This window comes from Podarcis vaucheri, assembly GCF_965113315.1.
Source record: "Podarcis vaucheri genome assembly, chromosome: 5".
Lineage (NCBI taxonomy): Eukaryota > Metazoa > Chordata > Lepidosauria > Squamata > Lacertidae > Podarcis > Podarcis vaucheri.
Window position 1 is genome coordinate 45,796,148 of NC_138763.1, and position 22,721 is coordinate 45,818,868.

The 22,721-nt window shown below is 44.1% G+C and overlaps 1 protein-coding gene across 3 annotated transcripts; it reads right to left on the reverse strand.

Annotated features, from left to right (window-relative positions):
* Nucleotides 1-3,038: 3,038 nt before the first annotated feature.
* Nucleotides 3,039-22,532, reverse strand: SFXN3 (sideroflexin 3; the record flags this gene model as incomplete). Of its 3 annotated transcripts, none has more annotated exons than XM_082225205.1 (11): nt 22,378-22,532; nt 18,658-18,824; nt 17,647-17,817; nt 16,699-16,797; nt 15,629-15,704; nt 15,144-15,229; nt 13,831-13,958; nt 12,982-13,031; nt 12,398-12,447; nt 7,511-7,558; nt 3,039-6,526 (listed from the first exon to the last, which is right to left on the reverse strand). In XM_082225205.1, the coding sequence occupies exons 2-11, from the start codon at nt 18,819-18,821 to the stop codon at nt 6,430-6,432; spliced, it is 969 nt and encodes a 322-aa protein (XP_082081331.1). In that variant the 5' UTR covers nt 18,822-18,824; nt 22,378-22,532. The 3 variants fall into 3 exon arrangements, with proteins under 3 accessions (XP_082081331.1, XP_082081330.1, XP_082081329.1); XM_082225204.1 differs by lacking the exon at nt 22,378-22,532 and adding an exon at nt 21,623-21,643; XM_082225203.1 differs by lacking the exons at nt 3,039-6,526; nt 7,511-7,558; nt 22,378-22,532 and adding an exon at nt 21,940-22,367 and having other exon boundaries at nt 12,394-12,447.
* Between the last annotated feature and the right edge of the window lie 189 nt (nt 22,533-22,721).

Below are 22,721 nucleotides of genomic sequence, written 5' to 3' on the forward strand. Positions count from 1 at the left end.
TTTGCAATTCACATTTATTTGAACCTTGTTTTACATAAACAGCCTCCCACTTGAGTGACTTCAGATTGTTTTTCTCTCAGTACATTTCAGTTTATCTGACCTTTCCTGGAACATTATGAGATCTGTACTAAGAAGTGGCATTAAGTGAGTTTATTAAGCCGAGGGTCTCTAATCACAAATGTGTGCTCTGTGGGATTCTGCAAAGCTCGTGAACAGGTTTTATAGGAGGGGTATTTATTCTGTGAGGCCATGTGGATCCAAAAGGAACACAGCTGTTCTGGAAGTTAAGTTATGTACTTGTATGTCTCATCTCAATACACTGATGGGGTTTTCTGAAGGTTGATGGAGATGAAACCTCTAGCACAGACTGGCTGAGCTGTCCTAATGTTACAGAGAGTGAGGTGGGCAGAGATTTCTGGCAGCCATTGACTGAAGAGACGGCAAAGAGACCAATGCAAAGGTTGCAGGAAGGAGGCAGGGCATTGCAGTGACCTAGAAAAGCGGGGAGCAGAGAGCATGGGAAGGCTGTGTGGCGAGACAAAGAGTGGGCTTAGAAAATGGTCCAGAGCAGTGGTTTTCAATCTTGGGTCGCCAGATGTTGTTGGACTCCCGTTATCCTCAGTCAGCTTAGACAATAGTCAAGAATGATGGGAATTGTAGTCTAACATCTGAGGACCTAAAACTGAAGAACACTGGTTCATTGGAATGAATGGAGTGTGAGGAATGTGAAAATCATTAGTGAGGTGTGCACAGAACAAACTTCAAATGTAAGGCGGTCTGGAATTGTTGCATATTACTTTCGCATAGTCAGTCAAGTATTTGGTTACAGGCCTCAAGTATTTATTTATTTCCCCTGCCGCCACTGTATTTATTTATTTCTATCTGCCGCCACTGCTTTCTACCTGTTGACCTCTGCATGGCAATTGTGTAGTCTAGGACCCAGTTTACTACCCCATTCCATCAAAAATAATCCTCCGCCACCCCAAACTTTTTTCCCAGGCTGCTCCCATGTCAGAGAAAATTTCCCTTTCGCTCCAAGTTCCGTGGGATATGCTCAGATTGTCTGCATGAGGAGGCAAAGCGAGGGGAGGGCTGCAAAAGTGTGCCTGGGGTTCTCCTTCCACTCAGATGCATTAGAAATGTATTGTTTTCTCAACTAATCCCACTCATTACAGCATAATAAAACACATAATAAAAACGTAATTCATTTTTCTTGAGCATTCCATCTCACAGCATCTTGGCAAGCTATTAAAAATTTGTCTTCATTTTTCTGGCAAGAGCCTTGTACCTTTTCATCTTTAATTTATGAGGGCAGCTTTGCAATTGACAAGTCTTATTGCACCGCAGACTCCTACATTATTTATCAGCCATTGATTGATGGCTCATCCCAGATCCATCCGTGCAATATGCTAAGCTGGAGGAGGCGGGAGGGAACAGGGCAGAAGGCTCACATGGCAAGCAGATGGGGATGAGAGCCTTTGCAGGCAGCACCTGCCCCTCTTCCCTTGGCTTTGGGCTCAATTCTTTTCTCACTCACGTCAGGGCATGTTGTGCAAGTGGATTTTTCATATGTCACAAATATATGTCCAGTGTTGGCCAGAGACTTGGTTCTTTTGGTTAAGTCACTATTGATCAGAGGTGGGAAGAAAGATCTGGATCAACTAATAGAACTCTGGGTGATCTGCTGTAGAATGGCAACAATTTCCGAATCCAAATTGGTTAACAATAGCAGCAACAAAATCACTCTCTCTCTCTCTCTCTCTCTCTCTCTCTCTCACACACACACACACACACACACACACACACAAACATGCATAGTACAGTGGTACTTCGGGTTACATACGCTTCAGGTTACATGTGCTTCATGTTACAGACTCCGCTAACCCAGAAATAGTACCTCGGGTTAAGAACTTTGCTTCAGGATAAGAACAGAAATTGTGTGGTGGCGGCGGTGGGAGGCCCCATTAGCTAAAGTGGTACCTCAGGGTAAGAACAGTTTCAGGTTAAGAACGGACCTCCAGAACTAATTAAGTTCTTAACCCGAAGTACCACTGTAATGAAATGAAGACTGCAGTAACTGGGAGTGGATTTTTGTGCAGAGGAACTGCAAGCTTCATTCCATTCTGATATTCAAAACAAATTCCAAGGCTCAGAATACTCTCATTCCATGTGTATGTCTTTTACACCAGACTCTGGTTGGTGAATCTCTAGTAAAAAAACACCAAAGTGGATTCTGCAAGTTTGTACATCCCTGCAGAAAGTGACAAGCCCTGAGCACACAATTCCTCAGTGATACAAATACATGCTTTGAGAAATTGTAAGTTCCCATGTTTGATCTTCAGTCAAAAGACTTCTAGATCAGAGCCTAAGTATTCTTCAGCATGTGCTTCCTCTGCTGTGGAAGAAATATGTAGATTGTTATACATGATTATCACACATTGAGTTTTTGCTGTTTATACACGCAGTGAGAGCTCAAAAGTGGCCCACAACCTCCTAACACATGCACAGGTTTTTTGTTTCCTTTCCCTTCTTGTCTAGATCACATTCGCTCTCCCACTTTTTGTTGCTTGGTACATCAGAAAGCTTTAAGACTGCAGGCCTGCAAGGAAGCCCCTGTGGTTTTGAATTAGCTTTGCACAGTGCTTAGTAACATTTAAGTGCTCTCAGAATAAATCACGACATGATGCGCTACATACAGGTTGTCTTTTGTGTAGGAATTTTGTAAAGTGAAAAATGGCCTGGAATGTGGGACACATCTTGGAGAGTATACTGATTTCTTTGCTCAAATGACAGCATAGCCCTTCCATGAACAGGAATAATCACTGTAATCATAAACGGATTAACCTTTGAAGAATGTGGGTGGGAATTAGGGGACCCACACTTGGAAGTTAGCAGGAAGCTTTTTGCCTTCATCGCCAGTAGGAGTAATTTTGGTCACATTTCCTTAAAACAAAACTCTGCATTAAAATCTGCTGTATGTGAGCAAGAAACATAGCAATGCATTTTACCTGTCAGTTCAAGAAAACAGCAAAGACATGTGCAAGAGACAGAAATTATATTCTTTATTTGGAAACAAATGCCTTATTTAAAGCTATACAAGAGGTATAACATGGAATCAATGAGGATTCCTGCACAGACATTGCTTTGCATTTGGTAAAATAAGCCTCAAACATAACCCAACACAGTAAAAGAAAAATAAGCTGACTCAAACCATTTTAAGCTTGTAAGAGTTGGATCAGATGAGGTCTCATTAAGTGAGTGTGATAAAGAGCATATATAGTAACCCCTGATGGAACTCTGAGGCTCCAGCAAAGATGACATTTAACAAAGGAAGCATGCAAACCCGGGCGGTTCTGCTCAGATTAAAATAAATGATTTGCTCCAGGGATAAAAAGTACATAAAACTGGATTAAGCCACTGACCTTCATCCACCTTTGGAGAAGGCAGTTCTGGCAGTTCTTTATTCTACTTTGCAGGCCAAACATCATGTGTCATCACACACACTTGTTCCAGTTTAGCTGTGTGTGTGTGTTGCTTAGGTCAAATAAGTGCTATGGACCCTGCTGCTGCTGCTGAAGTCAAGGGCAAAAATGACATTGAACTAAACATTCTGAGCAAATGGAATCTGATGCTAGATTGTGCAGAATATGCAACAGCATGGACTACAGGGATGGACATTGCTGTAGAGCATTTTATCCCTTCAGACCATCAGCGAAGAGAATTTTTATGGGTCAAATCCACCCAAAGGCATCTTATGGATGCGCTGATTCAGTGCACCTGATCACTACACACAAATCTGATCCTAGCACTGACCAGTTAAGTCTACATGGCAGACAGAAGGAATTGTAGGGTTACAAGGCAGGTACCATAATCAACACAGGGTAATACTGAAGAAAACCTCCTGCCCACATTACTTTCTTTATTAGGAGCAAATGTTGATTCAGAGTCAGAAAGTGTGTTTGCAAAAAAATGACAACATCTCTCCTCAAGCTTTCCATTTAAGAAGAAAGCCAAGGTGGGGAGAGGGTGGAAGAAGTCTAGCGCAAACAAACCTGCACCTTTTTGACTGGAATTATGGCAGGCTTCTTCCAGTCCAAAGGGTTTGCTATGCTTGCAAATTGCATACAATTCTGTCAAATGGAAAGAGGCTATAATAATTTGTTGATTTCCTCATGACAGCCAATAGGGAGGCACAAAGCTTCAGCTTTTCCCAGATCAGTATTCTGATACGGTGCCAAGATGAACGAGGCAGCCTTCAAACTGTCTGAGCCAAACTGGAGTAATTTCCAAAGTGCTGAATCAGGGTCCAAAACAAACCTTGCGGTTAGTGCACACTCGTGAGTATTGGATACTGCTTTAGCAAATAAAGCATCAAACCAGATACCCAAGAGCTTTTGTGCAGACAGGCCTTCCCAAATGCCAGAACGTCATTTATTATTTTATTTATTTTGTAAGATTTTATGTACTGCTTGATTGTAAAAATGAAACAAAACCTCAGAGTGGTTGTCTCAACTGTTCTGGTAAAGTACAGGTCCAGATAAAGAAGAGATACTTATGTGTACCACTATTCAGTCACAGCCACATCCACCAAAGAGAGTCATTTATGCTCTCAGGCAGGTGTGACCATTTTCTACCTTACAAATTCACCCAAGTAAGTATTCACTTGGAGCAACAAGGTATGTGCTTAAGAAATTTGGAGCGTGGGGTTAGGAATTCTCCAACTAAATGGTGAGATTTCTACTTGCACAACAGAATTCTTCATATTGCTGTTCCCTCTCCAGGTGCCCCCAAGGCCCCGCCCATTCGCTCTTGAGGGTTGGGAACCCCTAGGCCAGATTCAGGGGGTGGGAGACACAGGGAGAGGAGAGGGAGCAGAAGTTCCTTTGCACAACAATAAGTATGTTCCAGCTCCACTGTCACGAGACGTTATGCCTCTTAATACCAGGTGATGGGAAACCCAGGTGGGCAGAGTGCTGTTAGACGCATGTCCTGCTTGCAGGCTCCCCATTGGCATTTGTCTGCAACTATGAGAATAGGCCATTGGCTTGATTCAGTAGGCTTGTATTGTGTTCTTAAAATGCTTGCACCAGAGGAACCACTTAGTTGGATACCACCCATGGTATTAATGAAAGGTTTGGGGTAGCGAGTGTGTGGAAAGGGTAAGCAGAACAGATTTCTTTCTCGGTCTGGGAGGTGAAACCATCAGGCCCCATGAGCATGGGGTTGCTGCTGTCACAACCCTCACCTGATCCAATGAAGCTGGCAGAAGTGATGCTCCATTTGGATGCCATCCCTATCAATCGCCCTGGGCCTTCAAGCAAGCTATGCAACCGTACAAAATATTGCTGTGGTTATGCTAAAACAGCTAAGCAGAACATAAAGGGTGAAGCCTCTACATATATAGACACATCCCTTCCCACTTTATGTGAAATTCTGTGGTTTCCAAGGGGCAGATAAGGGGCATGTTAGGATCAGCTGATTTCCATGATCCCATCTCCCATGACATAATTATGCAAACACCAGATCTTTGCTTCATCTTTGAAGCATGTGCTCACCTCCGAATAGAAGATTGCTGATAGAAAATCCACCAACCTGTTTGAATTTTAGCGGTTTCCTGCGAACTCAATATGGTCAATTGCTTGCTTCCCTATGTAGGAAGCAGTGTGCTTATTGGACTAGCGCTCATCCTGCATCATGGGTTTTGCAGTTTCAAGGCTGCACATACTGTCATTCTCGTACATTTCTCTTATCAGCAAAGTATCAGAACAGGAAGAGAATGCAGAGGTTCTTGGAAAAACATGTTTTGGTTGCAAAAACAAAGGTTGTCTAGAGAAAAAACATCTCAAGAATGTAGGTATTGCAAAAACACATAATGCTCTTATGTGGGAGAGTGATCTCCTTTACCTCTGAATGCATGAAACTCCAACTAACCAGGACAGCAAGTTGCCTTCCATGTAGCAACTGATTCTCAAGTGTCCCATGGATTTCTCCTCTTCCCAAACATTTCTCAAGGTTATCATTCTTAGGATAATACATCATTAAGATTATAGTGCACATACATACACACCTGTACACATACCACTGTAGAACTATGTGTAATGTAAGGATTTAGGCTTAAGGACTTCTTTGCTCCTGAAACCCAAATGGGTCATCACTGGAATGTTTCTGCTTTGTTCAGAGTATGAACATACATCACTGCAAATGCCACACTGCCACATTACAATCTACCCTAGGGTTCACCTGAATTCAGGAAGGTTATATCATACACATAGGGCCTGCCATGACTTGACAGCCAATAAGAAAGCAGCATATAAAAGGGATTATACTATTACAAAGTGTAAATTCCTCCTCAGGAGCACCGGATCCCTGGTTCTTCTACTTCTTCCTGTTTTTTTTACTCCATACCAGGGTAGCATGAGGAAGCTTCTCTCAAAGCCCTTTATTGAAGTAGACAACCTCAATGTCAGAGTTTTTCTCCCTGATCAGAGCTTGGACTTCAGGTTCCAGGCGGCTCACCCGCATTGAGCTGGAAAAAGGAAAACAAGATGTTTTTCTAGTTCATAGGGCAAAGGAGAGAGTAGGAAATGGAAAGCAAAGTTCTAGAGCAGTGCTATCTCAAGAGGTGCACAGCCATGCTCTGAAAAATGGGCTATGACCTCCCATGTCATGTTTTAAATCAGCAGTAGGCTAGTCTGTTTATTACGGGAAAGAGATGCTTACAGTGTGTCCACCATGTATGCTTCTGGAGAACACCACAGTCGAGGAAGGAGAAACCAGGTCCCAAGAATGTGGTGACCAGAGGTATCTTCTTCAAACTTAATGTGGGATGCTCTTTCCCACACTGTGTGGCATTTCCCCCAACTGTGGCATTGCCCCCATTTGAAAACCTCCCAAGCAGAAAGGGGAAACATCTGTGATTCCTAAAGAATGTAGGATTGCTTCTACGCTTAAGACAGGATCAGGCTTCAAGAATGTAGCACACCAGCAGGGCATGAAAACCGTAGCAGCACAAACATTAAAAAGGCCATGTTTTTCAAAATCGCGCTTCTTCCTCCACCCACCCCGGCAGAAAAAGAAAAAGAATAAATACCTTTTCGAATTTTGAATTGAAAGTAAACAGTTGTGAAAATGTTGACTTTGACAAATATTTTGACAACAAAATATTTAAGAAAAGGAAAGAAACAGCTTATGAGGAACTCCCCATTCAAAATTATACAGATTCAGCACTGAGACTTGCATTCAGTGCTAGGTCTACTCAGAACAGACTGCCTGAAGTTAATGAACGTGACTAACAGGTCCATTAAGGTCTATGTGACCCATGCGCGAGAGCACAGTTCCCCAAAACGAGCATTTTGGGGCACCAAGATCTCACACGAGAGCACAGCCCCCCCAAAAAATGGGATGTCCCAGACAGTTGATGGGTATGTGCCACGAAACCCCTGGGTGGCTGGACCCCAAATGTACCCCAGGATCCACTCTCATAGAACATAACATGCAATGGCATGCTTACCTTTTCTGGGGGAAGAGTGCACAGCAAAGGGGGGTAGCAAACACCAAACTGGAAGAACAAAGACAGGAGAGGAGTCACTTCTGCCTTGGAGGACGGGCAAGAGAGTCGCTCTGGGGGGAAATAACCCTCGCCCCCCTCCCACCAACCCGGGGTGTGTGTGTGTGCAATAACAATGTTCTATGTTGCTCTATGTGTTGGGGGTAAAGGCTGCTTTCTTGCTCCCAGTCAGAATTGTGGGTGCCAAACAACACACCATGGAGTCCCAATCAAAGCTTTTCTCTTGTGCCTCCTTCACCAACCTTGAGCTCTCCAGATGTTTTGGACTACAGCTCCCAACTACAACTGATCATCAAAAACATCCGGAGGGCACCAGGTTGGCAAAAGGCCCCCAAACAATTTTCCTGGAATGGGGATCTAGTCAAATTTCCAAAAGGAATAGCACTATATCATGAAAGCTACCCTGCCTGATCCATTAAAAATAAGATGGGCACCATGTTATTGTCATTTCAATGGAGACTGAAACACCCTTTAGAAAAGCAATTTACTTATCAGTCAGAGGCAAACCAATCAATGTCAAGAATCGATCAGATTTGGATAATGAATGAGCTTTCAACAAGAATTTTAAAGATCGAAATTCAACCAATGGTTTTGTCGGATCACAATCCAATAAAATGTATACCGAAAGGATATGAAGAAAAATCCTTCCGGTGGAGACTAAATGAAAATCTTTTTGATGATCAAAAAATTGCAGAAGAAGCACAAAGGTATTTGAAGGACTATTTCTTAAATAATATGAATCAAGGAACAAAAATAACTACAGTCTGGGATGCTAGTAAGGCAGTGATGAGAGGATTCTTCATTCAACAGAACTCAATTAAGAACAAACTAAGAGAAAAAGGGAAAAAAGAAATCTTAAAGCAAATAATGGAGAACGAGAAGAAATTGGTTACGAGCCCCGGTGACAAAAATATTAAACTCAACATCAAAGTGCTACAAGCACAATTTGCAATGATAATTAATAAGGAAGTGGAATGTAATATCAAAAGAATGAGACAAAAGAATTTCGAATTTGCAAACAAATCGGGAAAATTGCTTGCTTGGCAGATAAAAAAAAGGAAAGAACAAAATACCATACATAGAATAATCGTGGAAGACAAAGAGATTGATGATCCGAAAGGTATAAGAAAAGGATTTGTGGACTTTTATCGACATTTATACAAGTGGAAATATAAGGTCAATATAAAAAAATAGAGGATACTTAATAGAGAAAGGGGTGCAGAAGATTCCGACAAAAGAAAGAGATAACCTAAATGAGAAGATTGAATTTGAGGAGATTAGAAACGCAATAAAGGATATAAAAATTGGAAAGACGTCGGGACCAGATGGACTTAGTGCAAGATATTACAAAGAATTAAGGGACATCCTACTGGTGCCTTTGAAAGAAGTTATGAATAACATTCTATCAAACAGAGAAATACCAGAGACTTGGAAAGAAGCCTACATTACTTTAATCCCCAAGAAAGACTCTGATTTAAGTCAAGTTAAAAATTTTAGACCGATTTCGCTTTTGAACAATGATTATAAACTGTTTGCAAACATATTAGCAAACAGGCTGAAGAAAGTTTTGAAGGAGTTAATACATAAAGACCAGGCGGGTTTTCTGCCAGGCAGACAAATGAAAGATAATATTAGAAACATAATTAACATAATGGAATACCTGAATGCTAAAAATGACAAACAAGCTATGTTATTATTTGTTGACGCAGAGAAGGCTTTTGATAATATTTCTTGGGAATTTATGTTAAAAAACCTTGACATGATGGAAGTAGGTCAAATGTTTCTAAATGGTATCAAGGCTATATATATGGACCAAAGAGCTAAATTGATAGTTAATAATGTGACGATGGAGAATATAAAGATAACCAAGGGCACAAGACAAGGATGCCCTTTATCACCATTGTTGTTCATCGCAGTCTTAGAAGTGTTTCTAAGGGCAATTAGGAGCAATGATCAAATTAAAGGGGTAAAGGTGGGCAGAAAAGAATATAAGGTCAAAGCCTTTGCAGACGATTTGGTATTAACCCTGGAGGATCCTATGTGTACAGTACCAGAAGTATTGAAAGAAATTGATAGGTATGGTCAATTGGCAGGATTTATGTTGAATAAGAAAAAAACTAAAGCAATTACTAAAAATATAGATCAAGAGATACTCAATAGACTACAGCAGCAAACTGAGATTGAAGTGGTTAAGAAAGTTAAATACCTAGGGGTTTGGTTAACCCCCAGAAGTATTGACTTGTTTCAGAATAATTATGTTCCAACATGGAATAAGATTAAAAGGGACCTGGAGGTATGGGGAAGAATGAAATTGTCTTTTTGGGGAAGAATTACGACGATAAAAATGAATGTGCTACCGAAGATGTTATTTTTATTCCAAACAGTTCCAGTAATCAAGGGGGCAGCAATTTTTAAAAATTGGCAAAGAGAAATTTCAAGGTATATCTGGCAGGGTAAGAAGCCGAGGATAAAATTTAAGATATTAACAGATGCAAAAGAAAGAGGAGGCTTCGCCCTGCCAGACTTGAAATTATACTACGAAGCATCTTGCCTCTGTTGGTTAAAGGAATGGATGAAATTAGAAGATACGGATGTGTTAGATTTAGAAGGTTTTGATAACAGATTTGGGTGGCATGCGTATTTGTGGTATGACAAGAAACGGGTTCATAAAGATTTGAAAATCATATTATAAGAGGGTCCTTGATTGAAGTATGGGAAAGATATAAAAATCTGTTGGAACAAAAAACCCCATATTGGTTATCACCGCTGGAAGCGATGAGTGTGAAGAAAGTCAATATGACAGGGGGTTGGGTAACATATGAGAAATTAATATGTAAAAGTGAAGGAAAATGGAAAATGAGACCATTTGAAGAAGTTAAGAATTATGTGAATGATTGGCTGCATTACTTTCAAGTTAATGAGATGTTTAGAAAAGATTTAAACCAAAGGGGTTTTGCTGATAAAGAATCCAATTTTCAGACAGCCATATTAAACAATGATTATAAGATCTTAGCAAAAATGTATAAAATATTGCTGGAATGGTATACGAAGGATGAGGAAGTAAAATCAGTGATGATTGATTGGGCCAAAGATATAGGACATAACATACAAATGGAGGATTGGGAAAGACTCTGGAAAGATGGTTTAAGATTCACTGCATGTACTGCTTTAAAAGAAAATGTTATGGAAATGATGTATCGATGGTATATAACCCCCGTAAAGTTAGCAAAAATGTATAAGACAAGTAACAAATGTTGGAAATGTAAAGAAAAGGAAGGTACTTTCTTTCATATGTGGTGGGAGTGTAAGAAGGTAAAATGCTTCTGGGAAATGATTTATAATGAATTGAAGAAAATGTTGAAATATACATTTACTAAGAAACCAGAAGCATTTTTACTAGGCATTACAGGGAATGAGATAAATAAGAAAAAGAAGAAGTTGTTTTTATATGCAGTGACAGCAGCAAGAATATTGATGGCTCAGAAATGGAAGCAAGAGGAGCTGCCTACGATAGAAGAATGGAGAACTAAAATGATGGACTATGCGGAATTGGACAGAATGACAGGAAGGATCCGGAATTGACGAGATCAAAGATTTACAGAAGATTGGGAGTTTATTCAATATTTGCAAAAACTAAGTGATAACCAGATTACGTTTGTAAGTTTTAAAGAAGCTCTGTGATGTGAAAATGTAACAATAAGTAAAAATAATGAATTGAATCTAATAGTTTTAATAACAAGGGCTAGGAATGTGTTAAAAGTGGTAAAATGAAGGAAGCTCAGACAAATTGAGGGAAGTCAAAAATGGAATTAAGATGTAATTAAGAAGCTGAAATGTACAATTTTGTTTTTTGTATTTGTAAACCAATAAAAATATAATTTAAAAAAAGTTATTGTCATTTCAATGGGGCTTGGGGGCGAGCAACCCACAAAAGTTGAAATATTCAGAATGGAACAGGTTGCCACTCATAAATTTCAACACCTTCAAACTGATATACATTGATAGGAACTGGTAGAAATTCTGATCAGCCTAAAGGTCCAGCCACAGTTGCCAGGGAAGAAAATCCAGAAGGGCCATGGAATCTGGGTCCCCATGCCTGATTCCCACAATCATACTTTCTCAGGAGATTACCTCACTTGCTCCTGTAAGCCAAGTGCTATCTGGTTCTAGTCAAAAGCTGTGTTTCTTTATTATTTATTTATTCCATGCTTGTCCTCTCTTTCATCCCAGGAGCTCAAGGCTCCTAGGTCATCATGCCCCAACCAGCTACCCTCAATTTTAGCCTCCACAACCAGGTTGGTCTGAGAGAAAGTCAGTTTCCTGGCTGAGAAAGAATTTGAACCTGAGCCTCCCCAGTCATAGGCACTCTACTTCCCCACACTGGTCAGATTCACACCATAAATTTAAAGCGCTATGGTATCAATTTAAACAGCCATGGCTTTCCTCAAGTATTCTGGGAACTGCAGCTCGTTAAGGGTGCTAAGGGTTCGTTAAGTTGTTAGGAGATCCCTGCTGCCCACACAGAGCTACAGTCCCCTGAGTGATTTAATATTCAATTCCTCTTCACAGGGAACTCTGGAAATTGTAGCTTTTTTGGCGGGGGGGGGGAATAGGGGCCCCCTAACAAACTCAGCACTGTAAACAAACTACAGCTCCCAGAATCCTTTGGGGGAAGCCGTGACTGTTTAAAGTGGTATCGTGGCACTTTATAAACATACAGTGTGAATGTGACCACGGTTTGCACTGACATTCTTCTCAGAGCTCTGGCAACCTGCTCTCTCCTGCTGACATAAAATACTCCCATTTGCACAAGGGAAGAAGCGCACTTACCACAGGCCCACCAGCCCAACCTGCAGAGGAGCATTCATCCAAGGGTACCGCTGGAAGGAAACACAAGGCATTGGTTCATGTTCAGTATCTACATCCGTTTCCAAAGCAGCCGTTGTCGCTTGTTGCCTACAGAGGTGCAGCCATTTACCCAGCAGGAGCACTCATACGTTTCTTGGGGAAAGCCCTATGTGGCACTCCAGATAGTGCTAAACTACAACACAGTCTCAGCTAGCATGGTCAATGGTCAGGGATGATGGCAACATCTAGAGAGCCAAGGGTTAGCCACCCCTGCTTAAGAAGCTTTGAATATTTTTTTGTAATTGTCAACAATTGACCCTAGCATTTCCAAGATGGCAGTCAATACACCTTCTAAGAAATTAAACTCCCCTTCCTGACCAGCGTAAGAAGAGCCCTGCTGGATCAACCCAAAGCCCTATCTAATCTAGCACTCTGTTTCATGAGGGTTGAGAAGGAAAGCTGAACACACATACACAAATATGGCTCATATCAAGAAAGCAACCACATCCTTCTCAGCCTCTAGGAATGGAGGCCTGGGAGCTGAACTAAGATCCAAAAGGACCTACCTTCAAAAATGCTCTCTTCTCTAGTGCGTTCATGATCACAGGAGGGATGGCTATAAGGAAAATGAGGAAGGAGAATATTAAAGACACACCCAACCAGCCAAATGTCTCCTGCACATTTTGAATCGGGTTTAGGGTTGTTGTTGTTTTATTTCTCTAGGACTTCCTGGAATCCATTGAGGATACTCGGAAACTAACATCCCAATGCCAACAACTTAAACAGGATTTCTACCTTGGTAGAACCTTTCAGGAGATAATAACAAAATAGCACAGCATGTATGCACCAAAAGCAGAACTAAAATTAATGGGATCTTCAAAATGCTTAATTTTGATCTCAAATATTCTCCAGGCAATCTGTGAAAGCTCAAATAGGGGGCACAGGGCACGAAGGGTGCTCTTCACCCTCTGTGCTGTCTAGCCCCTGCATGCGCCGGATCTCTGCGGGGGAAGGGTGCCTTGTTCGCGCCTCCCCAATTGTGCGCCTGGGACAATGGTCCCCCTGGCACCCCCCAGGCTACACCACTGTACTGCCCTCCAACGGCAGATCTCAGGGCCCTTTTAAATTAAAAGTGCCAAAGTTTTAACCTGGGCCCTGCTACATGCAAACATGTGCTCTGTCACTGAGCACATCAATGCACATCAAGCATCCAAATTAATTAATAGTTAAAAAGAAACACTCCTCAGTTTATAATATTTCATATTTGAATCTTACCAAAAAAATTGAGAGAAGCCAGCAAATCAAAATCATTCACATTTCCACCCATAAAAAACCGCATCATCCCTTATTGGCGAAGTTGGAACTTCATATATTTGCTTCTGCTCTAGCCAAGGGCCAATGCAGCAGCTACTTACCCATGGCAGGTGCAGCCATGCCAATTCGAGACACCACCACTTGTGCAATGGCTTGCTGAGCGGCTGCCTTTGACTCACCCAACCGATTTCCATTCTCGTCTGTAATGGGGATACCAAGCTTTAGCTCCCTGTAAAAATGGTTAAGGGAGAAAAAATAATACAACCCTTTATTGTCATTTTCAGCCTCTCCTTTCTCTTGCTGCCAGAAATGCAGCAATTCTTCTGAGTCCTAGTTGCCTGTGCTTCCTTTCTTTCTAGACTGGGAACACAAGTATTAAACTAGGCATCAACTCCAAAATTCCACCCACCAGCCAGCACAGGACCACGTCTGTCCTGCTGGATCTCCAAAGAAGGATAGTCTGGAACAATGTGGTATAGGACCATGGAACGATGTGGAGTAGCTCCACCACATTATTCCAACTGACCACTCCCCATGAACCAAAACCACATAAACAGCACAACAGCAGACACTGTTCAGACATGAGGACAAGGCACATCAGGAGATTGACCCGTGGCTCCACTCTTCATTACACTTTTTCTCTACTCTTCATTATGTTGCCTCCTCTCCAACATCTTCCACCTACTTCAAAACCCTAGTTCTCTAACCTGGCTCTGGCACATGATGCAGCAATCTTCATAAAGCTAAGCAGGTCTCGGTCCGGTCGGTGCCTGGATGGGAGACCTTTGTATATCGCCTTGAATTACCAAGTAGGAAAAGATGGGATACAAAGAAATAAAAGGAACTATATTCTCAACTACAGTAACAAACTTATCACAGAAATGTAGACGTTGCTTTCTAAATAGCTAGAAAGCTTCTCTCTTCATTCTGGGGGTGGTGGTTCCCCTTACGCAATCTGGTATTACTTTTTACTATGCTCCAAGTCCCCCCCCCTTCATAGATCTATAATGGCAAAGCCCTCTGCTATGCTGTTAGCCTGGTGCCAGTTATTGTGGATTCTGCATATTATCATAGCTGTGAACACCTCATACTTTCAAAGTCAAAAGACTGAGAAAAGATGCCCAGGGGTGCAGCAATTTAGAATATGCTACTAGCAAGAAATGGCCAAGACCTGGACTTTGGTTTCCCCTTTCCAGGAGGGTGGGCTATGTTTCAGTGTCAGAGGACATGCTTTGCTGGGGCAAAAGGTTGCTGGTGTCTCTAGGAAGGGATAGGAAGCTCCCCTGCTTCAAACCCAGGAGAGACCCTGCCAATCAGTGTAGACAATACTGAGCCAGATGTCCCAATACTGTGCTATATTGCAAGGCATCCTCCTAAGTTCCTAGCCTCTCCCCATCACACAGCCCTATCTTACCTCTGCCTCATTAATGGTATGTTGATACAGTTAGCCGCTGCCACAGCTGCAAAAGGCACATAGCGTCCAATGATGGGTGGAAGGTGCTACCGAGGTGGAAGAGTTGAAAGGGGAAGAGAAGGAGAGAGGAGACATGTGTTACAGTTTGAATTAACAACAGGATGAATTGGCCCAGGGAAAGTGTACCCAGCTGCCCACCCCCCTTGCACAGGTCTGACCAATGCACAAGAGAAAACAGGAAGAGGAACCAAAGATTTGCAGAAGTACACACACACACACACCACGGGAAGAAAACCTTTCCAAACATCTCAGTGAGTGCTGAGCATGCTCAGTGGCCAGGGAATGCTGATAAGCAAATAAGGAAAGAGAGTCACTTGTCCTATGCAAGATCTTGTTTGTAACACCGAAGTGTGACAACCTAATCTCAAAGAACAGGCATATCCTCCTTGCTGTGCCAGAGCAGACACAGCCGGCGGGTGCCTTACCTTGGTGAGGGACTTGAGGCCCAGTGCTGTGACCACAGCTCCCGTGGTAGCACTGACGTAGGCAGTGCCCAGCTGGCTGTAAAGGAAGAAGGCAACCAGGTGAGGCTAAGATACTCTCAACCTCCTCCTGTCTAGTCCCAGCCCTAATGCTTCCCCTGGGAAAAGTATTCAATGTGTGGGACATGCAGGAACATTCCTATTTCCCACTATTAAAAATCCCCACCAAGACTAAGCAGTCACACATCTTCACCACCTTTCCTAGCACTGCCAGTGTTCCTTCTTGCCTCATTCCCTACCCGTTTCTGCACAGGAGGTCTCCACCATGGTCTACCTTGCTTTTGACTTCAAGCTTTCCCTCCATGACTCCTGGAAAGCCCAGCCCCTGCAATCCTCTCCTCTTGACCCCACAAATGGGGCTACCACTGCTTCCTAGGCACACCACTTTGAAGAAATAGCTCCCATGGGTTTTCCTGGGATTTGCAATGGGAAAAGGCTAAGAGTGAACTCATTCTCCCAGTGTGGATCCCCACCCACCAAAAAATGGCACCCATTCACGCACAAGAGGGAGGTACCAGCAGACTTGGGGGAGTCTCAAGTTTCTCAGAAGTTTGAAAGAAAACTTAAGGGAAACTATGAACCGAAGGGAAGGACCCCAAACACAGCCCAGTGAGGACTGAGCATGCTCACTAGCAATAGAATGCTGACTGTTGTGGGGGGGGGGGCAGAGAAACAGGTGGGAAGGAGGATGGAGTATCCTAAAAATTGGCTGGCACCCTGAATAGGATTACTCAACAGTGCAATGTTTTGTCATGGCTTCCACTTGAAATGTAATTAGGAAGGAGCTCCTGAACAAATGTGGAATAATCCGAGTCCACACCTATAGCCATCTGGGATGAGGGAGCAGAATTTTTGGGGCCTGATGATCTGCTTCCTTGGCAGGTATGGGTCCTGAAAAGCTACCCTGTAGAGGCAGCTCCTATAGTGGTATCAGGCAATCCCATGGCAAATTTCCCACAAATATGTCTGCATTCGTTTCCAGGGCTCTTGGGCAGTACTCAGCGTCTTCTTACCTGACGGTTATGGGAGCATCTCCACTCCGGTTAGTGTAGTTCACAATGGCGTTGAATGACTGGTTCACCCATTGCCAGAACAGAACAGCAGGGGTTGTTCTGCAAGGAAAGAGAAAAGTCAGGGCTCCCATAAACATGACAAAAACCAGGATGTTAGGCTAATTCTCAAAGAAGTAGCGAACGAGCTCTATGTACTGATTTGGTGTGTGCTTCTCATAGCCCCTCCTCCATACATACACACAAAAGCACTCAATGAGGTACGCATGCAGTTTCAATGCCACTGTTCCACCACATACACAGCACTTCCTTTCTCCTTCAGATTTAGGGCCAAACTACATCCAACACAGAAAATCCATGAACAGATCTCTTTTTTATTTCATTAAAACTAGCTTTTTTTATTTCATTAACTAGCTGATCTTAGGGTGCAATTTGGGTGAGGTAGGGTTGCTATACGTCCAGAATTTCCCAGACATAGCCAGGATATTGCAGTCTGTCTAGGCAGAAATTGCTAAAATGTCTGGGAAAATCCAGGTGTATGGCAACCCTTGTTGGCAGTGTCGATTTTCCTTAAAAAATAGAAAGCTCAACAACCTTTTTGTCCAGATTTTCACTTTTTGAAATATGGCAACCCTAGGTAAGGTCCGTGGCATGGGGGAAAGTGGGGTTAATTCTTGCCCCCAGCCACAATGTTAGATTGCTCCCTCTTCCTGCCCCAAAGCTGGCATTTCCCTCAGAGGTACTTGCCCATATAGTATTTGTCTTTTTTCCCTGCAGCTAAGAGCAACTTGAGCACTGAGGCAGGGGAGAGAGGGGAACAGTGTTAAACTCCTATCACAGCAGACTGCTTCAAATTAGCCCTCTAAATTGCTGCATTACATCAAATGTAAGGCTGTTGTCACGCTGCAGTTCGCGTGGCCACCAATAGGACCTTAGAAGTTGTGCACGTACCTGTAGAAAGTGAGCATGCAGCCAGTGATGGTCATGTTCATGGGCACCTGGGCCGACATTCGCCCAATCAGGATCATCTTCTCGCCAGTGTCCGGGTGGAAAGCCGAGTCGTAGATGTATTTTGCCCGCCATAGTTGGTCCTCAGTCAATCCTGGCGACACCTTCCCTTTCCTGAAACAATCAAGAAAAGGAAAGAAGATTGGAGGCAGTTTAGGGAAATGAGAAGATTTGCTGTGGAGGTTGCTGGGGCAGGAAGTATCAACGCACTGTACTAGGAAGAGGCGGGGTCAGTTTGGGAGGTAAGAATAGCTGTATTAGCAATGACCAGAGGTACCCCTCAACACTCCTCTCTATTCATGTACACTGTGAAATGCAAGGAGACCCTTCAAATGGACCAGTTGCCCTGTGGGTAGTCTTGGATGGGTTCCTTTGAATGTTCTGATTAATTCAAAATATTGGGTTTGGAATAGGATGTGTAGACAGGGAAATGGTTTGGGACTATGCTAATGCTCTGTCACCAATGGCCAGTAGTCACTGGAGGAGACATTAATACTAATGAGGGAATCGTTAATACTAATATGTTTGTTTGCTAATGGGAACATAAAAGACTGCATTTATTATATATTTATGTCTTCGTTGCACCTATAAATTGATTTGTTTGCTTTTCTTGTGAGCCACTTGGAGCATCCTTTGGGAAAGTGGCCTGTAAATAAACTTATTCTCTAAGCTTCATCTTTCCATTCCTTCTAAAAGTGCATCCCTCTTCCTAGGAGTTCGTTCTCCCTGCTTTTGCTTTCCCAGAGCCACTATATTGAAAGTCAACAAGCCACTCCAGAGTGCTAAGAAGAATCTACGAATTCCAGAAATTAGAGGACAGCTAACACCAAGTGCTTTAAAAGCCTCTAGATAGCACAACATCAGGATTCCCCACAACCTCACCCCCTCACTCCTGGCACTGCCTTCCTTGTCATTCTCTAAGGACCAAAGCAATCCCCAGACTAACAAGAGAACCTGTAATCCTCAATCACCCTCCGGGCCTCTTCCAGAGTTTTGCTAGAGAGCAGAAGGTTGCGAGGATCTGTCACCGTGAAGAAGTGTTTTGCTCTCCCTGTGAAGCTGCTCTGGTCCCATCGTGGCTCCTTGGTGTCGATGCGCAAGGACAGTTCCCCAGACATCTTCTGCAAGGACACAAAGGAGGGAGAGCAAACTCAACTCATGTCACAGTGAGGCTAAGCAGAAGGGTTGGGTCCACATTGCCAGTGGTAGGTGGGGCCGGAGGCAAAAGCAGTCAGAGCAATGGATGTGACTCTTTATCTTTATACAGCAGGCTAAATTCCATCCATGCCAAAGTCAGAGGCTTCTACCCATACAAATGTCTCTCTCCATTCTCCATTCAGGGAAGCGAGTGGCTGCAAATGGGAGGAAGGGACAGGAAGAATTCCTCCCATGAACTTGATTAAGTTATCTTATCTTAGGGCCCAAGCTTATGTGCTGAAAGTTTGTTTTTCAAAGACCATTAGAACTCGCGCACAATGCTCTCCAACAAAGCAGGAACAAGCAAAACTGGGGAAGTTATCAGATATGTACAAGGTCACTTTCGTACCACCTGAAAGCACGACTTTCGCTTTTACTCGCATACAAGGATGATGTGATCTTCTCACATCTCCACCATTCCCCAAGTTGCTGATATGCTGGTGCTTTGCTCCTGAGTTCCTCCTTACATACATAGGGGATCCTGACTGTTAAGCGCAAGAGGGTTCTTAGCATCCCATTAGAGAGATTCCTAGCCCTTGAGCCTTCTACGCAGCAGAATATGTGCCTAAGCAAAATTGAGCCAGTACAATAAAAACAGGTAAATCAATATACATGTTAAGTTGCTTATTTTCTAGCACTTGAAGCTGAGCTTATAGGGGTTACATCAACACTAAGGCTCACATCAAGATTCACGACTGGAAATGTTGATTGCCCTTTAAATCCCATTTGTCATGCCCCTACTGTTACCCAGGCAATGATTAAAATAATAAACATCATACTCCTTGCGTCAAAGAAAAATGTCAGCCTCCAATATTCACAAATTCTCTCTGGAAGGAATAATCCTTTTGGATGGAAACCCTGTGAGGCACAACAGCAATATTCAAAAATAAAAAGCCGATAAAGACTTTATCTGCAGTATTATTAGAACAAATACTCTGAAGCTTTCCTGCAGAGACTGCATACAAAGAACATGCAGAGATACAGATTGAACCTAATAAAATTTCAGGGATTTGAATTCTATTCTCATTAGTGGGTGAAAATGGCATGAACAAGTCAATTTCATCTGGAGACCAGCAAGGTATCAAGAGGTCACCTCCCCTTTCCTTTTTAACCCGAAAAGCTTCACAAGCATTTTTTATTTCTGTACTTGCTGCTGGTCTACCAAGAGGCCAAAGAGCTGCAGAAGGCAGTTCTATGTTAAAATGCAGCAAATTACTTTAATTTCCAAGAAGCAAACCACACCACTGGGTTCTCCCTCAGACCTTCTGTCAATTTAGCTTGTACTAACAGTGGATGATCAACACAATTCCTGGGTTAGGAGGAATAGTCAAGTCTGAAATCCTCGACTTGAGTAGTTACTTAAGACTGTATCCACATTAATACTATGAGTGTGTCTATACTTGGTGTGTCTATAACCTACCAAGCATTCAGTTTGGCACTATAGCACACAGCCAAGAGTACACAAAGTATATGCCAGCACTTTTTCCCTAGAACCCAGGATATGGCCTGAAGACACATGAGGCCACTGCCTTGCGGCAGCTAAACAGGAACAGATCTTGTCAGTGCCTGGATGTTTGACCACCAGGAACCACATGTAGACCACGTGGAACCAAGGTGAGCTACATACAGCATGGGCCAGTGAAGTGGCATGGGGAAGCTTTGTGTGGCACATGACAGCAGAGTCAATCTGATGCTCCTGCAGCCATGCGCCAAGTCGTTTCCTGAAGAGTGCTCACCAGCCACTACTGACTATAGATGTAAGAAAATTAATAAATAAAAGAAATAGGACATGGCCAGGTTAAAAATGGGAGGAGATGCCACAACCAGCAATGGTCCTACAATGGTCTGCTGAAATCACAGCATGCTTTATGGATCAGTTTGTCCTGGCATGGGTATAGTAGGCGACAAGCCAGCCATGCAAAAAGTAAGGATTTCTACACACACATCACTCCGTCCATGCAGAACTTGGTCAGTCATCTGTCAGGGATTCTTTAGTTAAGATTCCTGCACTGCGGGGGGTTGGACTAGATGCCCCTTGGGGTCCCTTCCAACTCTACAATTCTATGGTCCTAAGTGATGACCCATTTGCTTATATGAAGTTGTGATGTTTCAAACTAGATAGAAGCCTCTGAAGTAAAGCTGGTGTTTTAAAAATAAAATATATTATCTGGCCAGAAAGAAAGCCCTGTAAGAGAAGAGGTGCATGTCTGAGCAAATGGGAGACCCCAAAATAAAGAAAACCGGGAAGTCTTCAGTCTCTCTCTCTGCAGTCCTCTTGGGAGCCAGTGTGGTATAGTGGTTAGAATGCCCAACTGGGACCTGGGAAACCAGAGTTTAAATCCCCTTTGGTCCATGAAACTCACCGGGTGGCCTTGGGCCATTCATTTCCTCTCCGCCTAACCTAAATCACAGGGAGGTTGAGGGGACTAAATGAGAGGAGGGAGAACCATGCACCTGGAGCTCCTAGGAGAAAAAGGTGGGCTATTAAATGCGAGAAAATGAAACAAAAAGTGGGCCATCCAACAGGAGGCATGTGAAGAAGCTCACAGATGAAAGAAGCCCCACAGACCTTCCTGGGTGCTGAGATTGGCAGGCGGAGGGGGGCGCTCTCTTGGTACTTCTCCACCCTCAGAGTCTGGGGTGCTGGTGCCCCAAGAGAGGCCATTCTCCATGGCAGCCCCTAAGCTGTGGAGCCCTCTTCCCACAGAGATGCATCCAGTACCTTCATCATACAGCTGCCACAGGATGTTGACAGGATGCCACAGGATGCTTGCCTCTGACTTTGACACCTGGGGCATCTAATTTCAGGGCTCACCTTATTTTCCCGGTTGTTAGTTGTTCTCAATTGTGCTTTAATGTTGTTACCCACCCTGGGACCTTGAGGCCAAGGGAGAAAGAAAGAAAGAAAGAAAGAAAGAAAGAAAGAAAGAAAGAAAGAAAGAAAGACTCCCGTCTTTCAAGGCTATCCCGCCACAGAACCCGGGGAGTTGAAGGTGGATTGGAGAGGGCTGCTCTGCGTATCCCGCTATGTGCCGCTACCTGTCGCTCGCATCCTCTGCCTGCCGCCCTCCCAGCCAACTCCCCAGATCCCGGCGTGATGCTCAGCAGCCCCCTGGGCACGCGGTGCGCGCAGGGAGTCACCCGCCAGCGCGTGCATGAGCTCGTGACGCGGATGGGCCCCCACCCAAAACCCCGGAGTGACTCATAAAAACGGATGGAGGAGGAGGAGGAGGAAGGGAAAGCGCGCGCGGAGTGGGCGGCATGGGGTGGGGAGGAGAGAGAGAGAGATGGGAACGAGTGATGAGTAATCCGCAGGCTGTGGAGGGAGAAAGGGAGAGGCTGCATAGCGAGGGAGAAGGCGAGGGCGATCCTGGCGCCGGGAGCCCCGAGGCAGAGCGGAGGATGGAGCCGGGAGGCGTCCCCGCCCCGCGAGGGGAGGGCCGGGCTGGGTCGCGATTCCTGCGAGAGGAAACTCACTTGTTCCTCCGAGCGGCGGCAGTGGCGGTGGCGGCTGCAACGCTGTCGCCCGGCGGCTGTGACACGGCGGCGCTGGGCTGCTTCCCGAGGCCGGCCCCTTCCTTGGCTTGTCACGGCGCCCGAGCGTCGCGGCCCCCCCGGCGAGGCGAGAGCCAATGAGCGGCGAGGGAGAGCCGGCCAAGAGGCAGGGCTACGGCCTAGCCAGTTCCTCGGAGCCTGCCGGGAAGCGGAGCGGGCGGGAGGCTGGCCGGGGTGGGGCTGCCTGGAAGGGGCGGATGGGAGAGGCTTGTCCCTGGGAGCCCTCGCGGGGATCGGATTAGGAGGCGGCGGCAGCGCCAGCTGCT